The 12196-nt window shown below is 43.8% G+C and overlaps 1 protein-coding gene across 6 annotated transcripts in view; it reads left to right on the forward strand.

Moving 5' to 3' along the window:
• Positions 1-12196, forward strand: part of CHD2 (chromodomain helicase DNA binding protein 2) — an 86108-nt gene that overhangs the window by 23735 nt on the left and 50177 nt on the right. For all 6 annotated transcript variants that reach the window (XM_077828233.1, XM_077828230.1, XM_077828228.1 and 3 more), the window contains 5 exons: positions 5069-5130; positions 6674-6796; positions 7345-7494; positions 8334-8467; positions 9680-9905. In XM_077828233.1, the coding sequence (XP_077684359.1) occupies positions 5069-5130; positions 6674-6796; positions 7345-7494; positions 8334-8467; positions 9680-9905 (695 nt within the window). The remainder of the gene's footprint in view (positions 1-5068; positions 5131-6673; positions 6797-7344; positions 7495-8333; positions 8468-9679; positions 9906-12196) is intronic.

Genomic DNA, 12196 nt, shown 5'->3' on the forward strand with positions numbered 1-12196 from the left:
TCCAAGATGTAAAAACTTTGCTATACCACACAATATTGTAAAAAACAAAAAAACCCAAAACCTTCAGCCGCCCTCCCACGAAACCCCACTAAAAGAATCCCAATCAAATACAAATCCATACCTTCCCCTCAAAGCAGGGCCAACTGGTTCCTGTAGGGCGACTCCCATCTGCAGCAGAGTCTGATGGAGGGTGTGACTTGGTCACTAGCACAGCGTCGGGGCCTCACAATGAGGAGGAGATCAAAAGTCTTGATTTTGGAGACAAAAAGGTTAAGGGGGGATGGGGAGGATAGTTTATTTATGGCTTGATCCTGCATGGTGCTGAGCATTGTAGTCTCCTACTGAAGTCACTGGGAGCTCAGGGTGCTCTGCACATTGTGGGTGGTTGTTAAATTGCGGGGTCAAGCCCATCATCAATGATGTGCTCTGCCCACTTGCTGTTTGGGGTTTCCATTACAATGTAAAGGAGCTTTTTATCTGCCTTCTTTCCTAAAACTTTGGTGTGGCTCTAGTGAAAAGCATTGATCAGGCATCATTGCAGGCTCACATTCTTTCACCAGATGACTTATCTGATTGAGAGGACAGTTCAGTCTCTAGGGACCATTCAGTCATAGGTCTCTCTGCTGAGACTGCCATCAGAGATGGTAACACTGACCTGGGCTAGAAGATCAGGAAGTGAAAGACAAGATTTATATGTTTGTTAAACATCTTTGCAGAGACTTTTAGTAAAACATCCAGGAACTAGAGACTTTTGAAACTGTGTGACAGTGTGCAGGAAGAACCGTGCTCACCCATTAATTCTCTTGGTATTTAACAGAACAACAGTAAGTCACACTCGTGGGAAGTGGGAATTTCACAGCGGTTGCCCTTTGAAAATATTCTAAGGCATTCAGTAAATCAGTATGGGCTAACGGGCATAACTCTTTTGCGATAAGAAAGTTGTCTCATGATTGGAATGGTTAGGAGCCTGCAAAGCTGAGCACTCTTAGCACCCATATAATGAAAGAGAGGACTCTTGTTGTACCACACAACATATATTGCTTTATTTTAAAAAACAATTCAAGAAATTGATTACTTTATTAATTCTCTGACTTATTTTAGTTTTTAAGGTTCAGATACTCCTATTACTATCTAGTGGGATATTCCATCAAGCAGGAAAAAATTAACCTTTTCATCAATCTGGATTCCTCAGCATTTTGAGAGCAGCATAAAAGGACAACTGCAGCAAAGCTAGATGGTTTAAGAATCCAGGGGGTATAGGAAGCCTGAATGATGATCAGCTGTAGAGAGCATTATTGGTGTTAATTCCTTATTAAATTGTTACCACGTGCTTGGGTCAGTACAAGACCCAAAATGAACAAATCCTTGTCTAGAAGAAATTACCACCTAAAACATGATCTGCAGTAGTTACCTGATCTACCATAGTGATTCTTAAACTTTTTAATACTGTGAGGTGAGCCAAAGACTCTGTCATGGGCCATGCCAGGCTGCTTGGTTCTAAGTATTTTATTCTGTGGGCTGTCAGGAAAGTCTCTATTGACCACAACTGTCTAACTGTTCTAACTGTCCCCTGAAGCAAATGGGGAGTTAGCAGAATTAGAGGGTGAGGGATGTGCTTATGGAAGCTACTCCCCTCGTGGGGGTGGGTTTTTTTGTTGTTGTTACAGCCAACTATGCAGCCACGTTAAAGCACTGCCCCGACAGAACTTTAACATTGGTAGTGAAGACATACCCTTAGAAAGAGTGTGTGCAACAAAATGGTATTGTTGTTCTCTTCCAAACTGGATCCTTTTCTAACCCAAATTCCTGTGGCGAGAGTTTGACCGAATAAACTTAGCCCATTTTATTCATGTTTTATCAAAAGACGAAGCAAAAAAATAGATGTGGTGAGGAAAGGGATAAAACCGTTGCTTGAAAAGGATCCCAAACCGGGGGCGGGGAAGGGGAGAATTACAGCATACTTTAAATAGTTGAGTGAGAAGGAAAGATCGCTAATGAAGGGCAAGAATGCATCCTATAGAGGTTTTTTAACCAAGCTTTATTCTTGGCAAAATAATAGAGAATCGATATCTAGTAGTGGTTCATACATTTTCCTGCAATGACAGGACAGAAATCCATGGTGGATTCTGCTTAAACTTTGTTGCAGTGATATGGTTCATCATGTTTATCAGCCTGATTTACCAGATTGTTTTTTTTATTTTTAATTTTATGTTGATCGCAGTCAGATGGCACAGTGCACGGATTCATAAACACAAGTTCACTACAAAATATTGTCACAGATAAAGCTGTCTCAGATCATAGGGAGAGTTTTTCAAACAGTTGGATACAGTGCAAATAAGAAAAGAAACCAATGAGAGGGAAGATGGAAAAAGATTGAAGTAAAGGAATAGGAAGAAAGTGGAAGTGAGGGGTGCATTCTCCAGCGTCCATGAGTTGTCTCCTGAATGAACATTTCAGCTTACGCTGTTTCACAAAGTTCTTGTATTAATGTCACTGAAGTATAAGCTTTGTTTGGTGGTTCCCTGCATTGTGACATCGGGCTGGATCATGCACTGGGCTGCAGGTGCTCACACCTCACTGGAGGATTCAACCCCTTGCAGCTTCCAGCCTGCGCAGTATTAGCTCTCAGGTTGTGATATGCTCTCAGGTTGTGGTATGAGAAATAGTACACCAAATTGGGTATACCTGGAATATTAATATCCCCTCATGCCTTCCCCAAACCAAATAATGGAGGCCAAATCCATGTTTCAGAGGGGAAGGTAGAGAAAATATCTTTGCTGGGTGTTCTCTCCCGGGAGGTTTTAAAAAATTATTGCACTGGAAGGCTTAATCCTCAAGAGCTCGTGATAAGGTACGGTATGGTTGGGTGGGTGGTGCAAATCGGAGTGCCAGCATACGAACAGTGGATGCCATCTTTGGGTGTGTCAGCACTTTGAGCTTGGGGTGTAATTCCCCGCTTGAGGAGACATACCTGCACTAGCTCTGCTTGAATTAGCATGGTTTACGATCGCGTTGCTGTGGTGGTGGGTGGGGCCAGCCACTCTGTATGAGATGCTAGGCATGTTCTTGTGGTGTCTAGCCCCTTCCCACTGCTCGTGCTGCTGAGGATATATTGTATCTGTAGCATGCTAGCTTGATCAAAGCTGGTTGTGGGTCTGTCTCCTGGAGCTGCGAATTACAGCCCCAGCTTGAAGCAGCCCTTTCTGAATGACCAACCAAAACGATGGTCAGTTGTGACATGTCTATATATTGCAGCAAAAAGCAGTTTCCAGAGGAAGATTACAAATCAGCAAAATGCATAGAACAAATAATCTTTGCATCTCTTTCTGTAATTCTAATATGATCTTGAGAAATTTCTCATTGGATTCTGTGTCCCCCCCCACCCCCCTCCCACTGATATGGGTGCATTGTGTTTTATATGTGTGTGTCAAGTGCACTAGACGGGGCGGTTTGTTCATGTGGGAGTGCCCTGTATCTGATAACCTGCTTATATGACTGGACCATGTTAAATAAAACAGGGTTTGGTGCGTGAATCGGTTGTCTTTTTTTACATTACCTCTGAGTTAATGACACCTTGGTAAAAAAGTATTACAGCGGTAGTCAGAGAATACATCTCAAGCTAAGAGCTAATCAGGAGGGATGACTTGATTTCAGGGTATTGGAGCGTGCAGATTAAGAAGCATGAATGCAGCTTTTTCTCAATCATCCAATTGCTGTCTTGTTGAGGGAGTAGAGAACAATAAAGTACAGACACATGATTCTAGTGGAGAGAATAACCTTTTTAAAGAAAGTTTCTTCCCTTTATTTTTCTCCCATACAAGATTTCTTGGTTCTGTCTGGGAACTGGAGGACTAAGAACTTCATGGTTTTAACTTAACTGTACTGTTTTTACACTCATAAAATGTGCCCATCAGACACTTAGTTCACATTCATAATTTTAAATAACAAAACACTCAAGTTGTAATGATCAGTGACCTGCCCTGTAAATGGAACTAAACACAATTTTGCCAACCCCAAATGTTGAGAAATCGTGAGTCAGGCCCCAAAAACTCATGAGATTTTTTTTTCTTAAGAAAGGGTTCTTTCTCATTGCTGTCTTGTTTTTGCAGCTTTAAGACATGCCAGGGTCACATGTTCCAGGTTTTTCTCTGCAAACACTAGGGTGGGCTAGAAACTTTTTTTTTAAATGAAAATAGGAATATTTTCATGGAGCTTAAGATTCTCATGTAATTGCATGGCTCCAGGAGCTAGGCCTTCAAGAAAAACACCAGCTGTCATGAGGCACATGATAAAACCATGAGCGCTGACAACACTGTAAACATGTTCTCCACCAACATGTCTTCAGCCAAAAGCCTGAAACAGTAGATCTACCTTACGCTGGGCCCTGAAAGAGAGCAAGATCTGGCTCTGACTGACCAAAGAACACCGGGTCATACCCTTCCACCCCCACTCTCACACACTAGGAATGATTTTCAACCTTCAAATCTAGGAACTTTGCAAAAGCATCGCGGCCTATCATCTTTCTTCTACAGTGCATATGATCTCTAGGATCCTAGCAGTGCATGACTTCATAGATTAAACTTGCCATTTGAAGTGCACCCTGAAGTAAGTTAGAAGCAAATGTACGCTTTGGAGAGTAGGTGTAATGTGAACCTTGCAGCTGCCACCACTAAGTACACAGGCATTGGTTGTCGCTAGAAGTTGATCATTAGTCGTAGGTGGTTTGTAGCCTGTCCCTTCCGGAGGCTCCAGAACTGCAAGATGCATGTTACCCTAGAGCTTTTCACCCTTTCTTCTGAGTTGCATTTGTAATCCCTCATCCTCTGAAAGCAATTGCACTAACCTTGTGACCACTGTCTACAGAATCCAAAGTTAATGGTGTTGGGTAGCTGGTCACCTTTATTAAGTGGTATCGTTGCACAATAGTGTCATGTTTTAATGCTAGCATTGCAGCAAGAGATAGTCCTTGGGCTGCTTTGAAGCTTAGACCATGTGTGTGTTTCAGTGGCTTCTTAAAGGAAAGAATATGGAGTGAAGTCTACAACCTGATCTTTTCTTTTAATTAAAGGCAAGTAGTGAATCTGAAAATGAAAGCCCAAAAAGAAGAGGCCAGAAGCAAATGAGAAAACCGTAAGTCTCTATGGAGAGGGTTTTGAATTGATAAGGTTTTATTCTAAATTTTAACAGACAGTTGGCATTCAGCTATGTTTGAGGGACACTGTAAAGATAAACATACATAAAAATCATGTAATCGGTTTTCATTAATAACACTTCAAATTATAAAACCTGAAACAACTTGTAAAACAACCTGCCATTTATAAATCTGTTTGTTTACTTTTTTGCGCTTTACTCAGCTTCAGCAGGGAGCTGGTCAGCTTCGCTTTCTGCTGCTAGTTGGTTTCACCTCTTTTGGCTCTTTCATGCACTAGTTTAATGCTTATGTTTTTCAGGTTTCCAGCACTGGAAAGAAAACTTAAAGTCCTGAGCCCCTAAAAAAAAATTTTTGATTTGAGATGTTTGCATGGTTTTTTGGTCTTCATATTAGGTTTTATATTATTCTCTTATAAAATAAAATAAACTTCTGGAGAGCTCTCATGTTGTAAAATAACCCCCCCCCCCCATCTGCTTGACGGTATTCCTTTACATTCATGTAATGTCACCTTTTCCATTCAGCATGTTCGTACAGGCTTGTCTTCCCAATAAAAAGAGAATTTCATCCTTGTGAAAGTACACACAATCTAGTTCCTTTTCTTATGCTCTTAAAAATCTTTAAGCATCTAGAGTTTTAAATAATTTGTATGTGACCTGATACAATAAGGAGCAACAGAATAAGGTTCTATGAGAACCTAGAATATATATGTGAATGTGCCGTAACGTAGACCAGGGGTTCTCAACCTTTTCCTTCCTGAGCCTGCCTCCCCCAACGTGCTATAAAAATTCCACGGCCCACTTGTGCCACAACTGTTTTTCTGCATATAAAAGCTAGGACCAGTGTTAAGGGGAAGCAAGCCGGACAGCTGCCTGGGACCCCATGCCACAGGGGGCCCCATGCAGCTAAGTTACTCAGGTTTCAGCCCCATGAGGTGGGGCTTCGGCTTTCTGCCCTGGACCCCAGCAAGTCTAATGCCAGCCCTGCTTAGCAGACCCCCTGAAACCTGCTCACGACCCCTCCACGGGGCCCCAGATCCCTGGTTGAGAACCACTGACGTAGACCACACTCACTATTCCAAAGCCAATGCTTTTCCGAAATATGTAGGCAGTAGTCCTAGAAACCACTCTTAGGGTTCCCCAGATAAGCTCAGAATGCATAAATAAATATTAAAAATAAAATGGAGTGCTTACATTTCAAGTTGTAAGAAATGGCAGCTCTATTAAATGTACCATATTACTATGTTTCCAGCATTGCTTTGACTTTAGAAAATGCATAACTAGATTGGGTAAAGTCTCGGTGATTGAGGTATAGGGCTAGAAGTAGGGAATCACAACATGAAACGCAGGTGCTTTCCCTCATTACCAGTGCTGAACAAGTGATTATATTGCAGTTCCAGTGTTGAACTTTCTGTGTCCTGGAGCTCATGTGTTGGCATTTAAACCTGAGGACTTGAATCTTTGTTTAGTCAGCCAATGGCATTGAAGTTCCAGTATCCCTCCTGACTTCTGTTTTTGTCCCTAGAGGTAAATGGAAAAGGGAGGCTTCTGGGGAAGAGGAGGATGAAAACGGTGCGGAGCAAGGCTCCAGTGCAGAAAGTGAACCAGAACAGAAGAAAGTTAAAGCCAGGAGACCAGTCCTGAGAAGGTGAGGAGGGATTGAATTTACTTTCCTTTTTATATTGTATGTCTCTTTAACTTCCAGTGCTTTTAAAGGTACCCAGTAAGTGACATTCCATAGGAAATTGCTGTGGGAGCAGGTGTGTGTTCTGGGAGCAGCCAAGGGACAAATTAACAGTCAGCCAAAGTGTGCAATAGCCTCCTGGGGGAAGCGGTTGGAAACCTCATCCTCTGAGTAATTTATTAAATGACTGGCTAATATGCAGAAGGGACCAGTCCTGCCCTGAATGGAGAGGGCATTGTCTACATGCCCATACTGATCTTTTCCCTCGTTGTTATCCTCACTTATTCTGTGGCCTGATTTTCCTCTCATGTGAAACTGGTATACATTGGTGTAACTCTACTGATGTTAGTGGAGTTGTTCCTGATTTACACTGGTGTACGTGAGAGGCAATTCAGGCTTTAGGCATCTAATGTTTGGGATATACACTTCCTTGTGGACTGCGAAGGCATGCTGAAATGCACTCCTTGTGTACAATGCACTGTATTATATCTTTTTATCAATACTCATTTTAGAGCAGTGGTCAAAGCCAGTGTTAAAAAGCCCCACAAGCCCCAACGTGGTAAGAGGAGAAAGAAACAAGACTCGTCTGAAGATGAAGATGATGATGAAGACGATGAGACTCCCAAAAGGCAAACCCGGCGCAGAGCGGCTAAAAATGTCAGGTACTGCAGGGGTTTTGAGCTACGTAGTCATCAGAGCTGAGGCTTAGAAGTCAGGATACCTGGTTAACATCAGACTTGCTGTGTGATTTGGAGCAAGGCAAGGAGTACCCTGCAGGCAAACCTCTACGCTGCGTGGAACTCCACTGTCTCTTGTGTTGGGTTCTCTTTACAGGATCTGGTTCTTGGTCATTTAACCTCTTGATAGCTCATTGTATCCATTTACTATAAAGCATACAGTACTTGCTTACTACCTCAGATGGGTTTTGGGTGGTTTAGTTAATGTTTCTAAGATGCTTTGAGATCAGAGTAAAGATGCTATAGAAGTGCAAAGTATTAACAGAAATGGATGCAAAATTACCAGATGCAGATACTTGTCAGTAGCTAAAAGCTTGTAAAAGATGAGATACGGGTTCCCAGCATCTGGTGGACACCTATTGAAGCAGTGAACGTATTATTATTCTCATGCTTCAGGGAATAGACCAGCCTCTCACCAGTGAGGGATAGAAAGAAACATTCCCTGTAAGCAGGTTATTCCATAATTGCTTACTGCAGGGGTTTTTACCTCCTGAAGCAGCTGCTACTGTCAGAGGCAGGAGACTGAACTAGATGAACCACTGGTCTGATCTTGTATAACTATCCGTGTTTTTTTAAGAGGTAGAGAGTAAACTTTTAGCCAAGCTGAATGGCTTATCTGAGAAACTCGAGCAATGTATTACACAGTCAAACCCAACATAAATGCTGGAGGGGCTTGCCTGTGCCATGCCATGCTGTGTGCGTATGGCTTTAGATTTAAGGAAAGACGAGAGCTTTTTATCAGCTTGGTATTTGGTCTTGTGCAGTTACAAAGAAGATGATGATTTTGAGACGGATTCCGATGACCTGATTGAGATGACCGGGGAAGGGACCGATGAACAGCAGGACAACAGCGAGACCATTGAGAAAGTCATGGACGTCAGGGTTGGAAAGAAAGGAGGTGTGTAGCTTTAAGAGTCAGACTAGGATTCTGGGTCTAGTCACATCCATGCTCTGGTTCTCCTGCACTGGTGTAATGCTGCTGAAGTGTTTGGGTTTCCACTACTGGAGAAGGATTTTTAAATTTCCTTCTCCATGTGTTTGTTGGCCCCCCTCAAAGAATTCTAGTAGATTGGTGAGGCATGATTTATTTCCCTTTACAAAAGTTGTGTTGACTCTTCCCAGACACATTGTGCTCATCTGGGTGTCTGATAATTCTGTTCTTTAATTGGTTTCAATCAATTTGCATGGTACTGAAGTTAGGCTTACCGTCCTGTAATTGCCAGGATTGCCCCTGGAGCCTTTTAAAAAGACTGGCGTTACTTTAGCTATCCTCCATCATCTGGTACAGAGGCTGACTTTAAGCAGTTGGTTACATACCACAGTTAGTTGTTCTGCAGTTTCATATTTGAGTTCCTTCAGAACTCCTGCGTGAATATCATCTGGTCCTGGCAACTTATTACTGTTTAATACAGTGGTTCTTAAACTTTTGTACTGGTGACCCCTTTCGCATACCAAGCTTCTGAGTGCGACCCTCCCCCCCCATGAATAAAAAACACTTTTTAATATATTTAACACCATTATAAATGCTGAAGGCGAAGCGGGGTTTGGGGTGGAGACAGACAGCTCAGGACCCCTCATGTAATAATCTTGTGACCCCCTGAGGAGTCCCGACCCCCAGTTTGAGAACCCCTGGTTTAATATAATCAATTTATTCCAAAACCACCTCTTTTGACACCTCAGTCTGGGACAGTTCCTCAGATATGTCACCTAAAAAGAATGGCTCAGGAGTGGGAATCTCCCTCACCTCCTCTACAGTGAAGACCGATGGGAAGAATTCATTTAACTTCTCCACAATGGCCTTGTCTTCCTTGAGTGCTTCTTTAGCACCTCAATCGTCCAGTGGCCCCACTGATTGTTCGGCAGGCTTCCTGTTTCTGATGTACTTAAAAAAAAAAAAAAAATTTCTAAGGGGCATTTTGTGTCGAGAGATACTTCTGTATGGTTGTAGTAGGATCAGGGGCTCTGTGGGATGTTTTGTGGGATGTGCTGCCATAAAAGACGCACTAGCTAGAAAAACAACTCCCTGCTTCAACTCTGTTCAGTTTATTTCAGTGCCTGGCTAACAAAAGCACCAATTGCAAACTAATTTAATTGGCAACTTTTTTTTCAGCCACTGGTGCTTCTACCACTGTGTATGAGACTGAGGCCAACGGCAACCCCAGCGCTGACTTTGACCCTGAAAAGGATGAGGGAGAGGTTCAATACTTGATCAAGTGGAAGAGCTGGTCGTACATTCACAGCACGTGGGAGAGTGAAGAGTCCCTGCAACAGCAGAAGGTGAAGGGCCTGAAAAAACTAGAGAACTTCAAGAAAAAAGAGGATGAAATCAAACAATGGTACGTTTTGCCTAAGACAAAAATCAGTGTGGAGCCTTGCTTAGGAGGTTCTTCAATAGCAGGGGCCACCTGAGCTTTGCCCAAGTGACGGCTGTTCAGACAACTTGCCAGAAGTTCATGCTGGATCACTGTTGTCATCTTCAATAAGGAGGGATATTGCTAGTCGTTATGGGAAATTGAAAAGAGTGAGAATTTCCTCTTGTTTGCCCCTCCCTCGCCCCAGCTGGGTTTCCTCCTGCAAAACCTATCAAGCTGAGGATAGGGTTCCAGAACTGTTTTCTTTGGCGCCCAACTGGACAAGACAAATCTCTCTTCTGTTCAACGTAAGTTCGTGGGTATTGTGCTTGTGGCCATGATGTAAGTCAGGTTGGAGGCAGTGCTCAGGGGCTTAGAAATCATCCAAATCTGAATATTGGGCCAAGTGCCAGAGGACTAGTCACATATGGATGCAGTGTGCGGAGGCTGCAGGTCCCAGCAAATGGGGGTGCGTGCGCACCTGTGTAGCTGCGTTCCGATCAAGACGAAACAGTTCGTGCTGGGACAACAGTCCACATCTTTGTATTGAAAAAGGGGGCAGCCGCAGGCCACGTGGCTCAATCTTGGCTCACAAGTTGCTTCTTGGCTGCCCTGGTTGAGCAGAAATTCAGGACTTGACTACACTCAGTTTTTATACCAGCTTAACTCTGTCGGTTTAGAAACCGAGCATACCCTAGTGTGGCTGCAGGTATATCTGTATAAAAGTCCTTACGTGGGGTTAGCATATTTAGGTAAGGGTCTAAACTGGTGGAGCTTAGTCAGCACAAAAACTACGCAAGGCTGCTCTAGCTGAGAACATTTATAGAGTCGCTTAATGCAGTGCTTCCCACTGCTGACCCCTGGGTTGTTAAGATGCAGGCTGTGTCTACCCTGCAGCTTGGGCAGGTAGACACAAGTGGAGCTAGCTCACTGAAGTTAGCCATGTGGATGTTACGGCTTGGGCAGCAGCTGGGGTTCTCAAGCCCACTCAGCCTCTGGGCTGCACCTGGGTGGCTAGCCCAAGCTTCTGCTGCAATGTCCATGCTACTATTTTTAATGCGCTAGCTCAAGGGAAGCTAGCGTGAGTCTGCCTACTGGGGCACTGAGGCTCACTCCCAGCCGCAGCGTGGCTAAACCCTCAGATATGGGAGAGACAAATGTAACTGTCACATGATACAGCACAAATAGGCAATTAGACATAGAACTAAAAATACGTCTTCCCATGTCGTGTGCAATGGTCACACTTTAAAAACTTGCCAGTTTTGTCTTAGAGATGGTTTATTTCCAAATTTGCAAAATTCTCTCCTTTCTACAGAAAATCCCTGGGCTATTACAGGTAGGGAGGTGACGTTGATATCTAAGGCAATTGGCAAGGTTTACAGGGCAATCTCTGTATATGTTTTGCAATGTGATGTTTAGTTTGCAGAGTGCTGATTTTATTTAAGGGGTAGGTTGTTTTTGGAGCCAAGCCTTACTGCACTAACGGGATCTCTGGATCAGTGTATGTCCAACTGATGCTGGTAGAAGCCATTCATGTGTGTTAAGGGGAGACATCCCTATCTCAAGAAGTATTAAACCTGGAAAAATGGTGAACTGGTCAGTTTCTAATGCAGTAACTCAGTGGTGAGCTTTCAACATGAACTTGCGGTAAGCCATAACCCAGTGGTAAAATTTTGCAAAAAGTACTCTAAGCAACGTTCTTTCTTTATACTGAGCAGGCTACAAACTCCACAGTGTACTACATTTATTTGCCTTTGGGAAAACTTACACTTTTATTTTTTTTTTTTAAGTCTTACGCCGAACTAACTTGGTGGAGGTGGCGAGGGGGTGGTCTCTCCCAGTATCGCATATCTGTGGGGTCCCAGAAGGAAGCCATTTGCTCTGTAGGAGCAACCTTAGAAGTCTGTGTGAGTGGGTCTGACTGACTTTCCCCTAGGCTTGGGGTTTCAGACCCTCCACCAGTTACTCCCAGGAAGGAGCCCAAGCTGCAGTTCCCTCCTCCATTGCCTCGTGACATCAGCAACTGCTGTGTCCCTGGAAACCAAATGTGCAGGTGTGGGATGCCGTGGCTCTGTCAGGCCACAGTTGTTGAGCCTTTGCTCACCCAGGCTGGCACTGCAGAGCTGGGCCCCTCACCTGAGCTTCTGCATGAGGGGCATCCTCCCTCAACAGCACCGCTGCTGCCACTGCCTCCTGGCTGGGCCAAGCGCAGTGTCCCCCCAAGACCAGAAGCGCTTTCGCTCCCCCTTGCAGCAAGGAGTGAGACCTCATGTACC

This window comes from Eretmochelys imbricata, chromosome 10, assembly GCF_965152235.1.
Source record: "Eretmochelys imbricata isolate rEreImb1 chromosome 10, rEreImb1.hap1, whole genome shotgun sequence".
NCBI classification, from domain to species: Eukaryota; Metazoa; Chordata; order Testudines; family Cheloniidae; genus Eretmochelys; species Eretmochelys imbricata.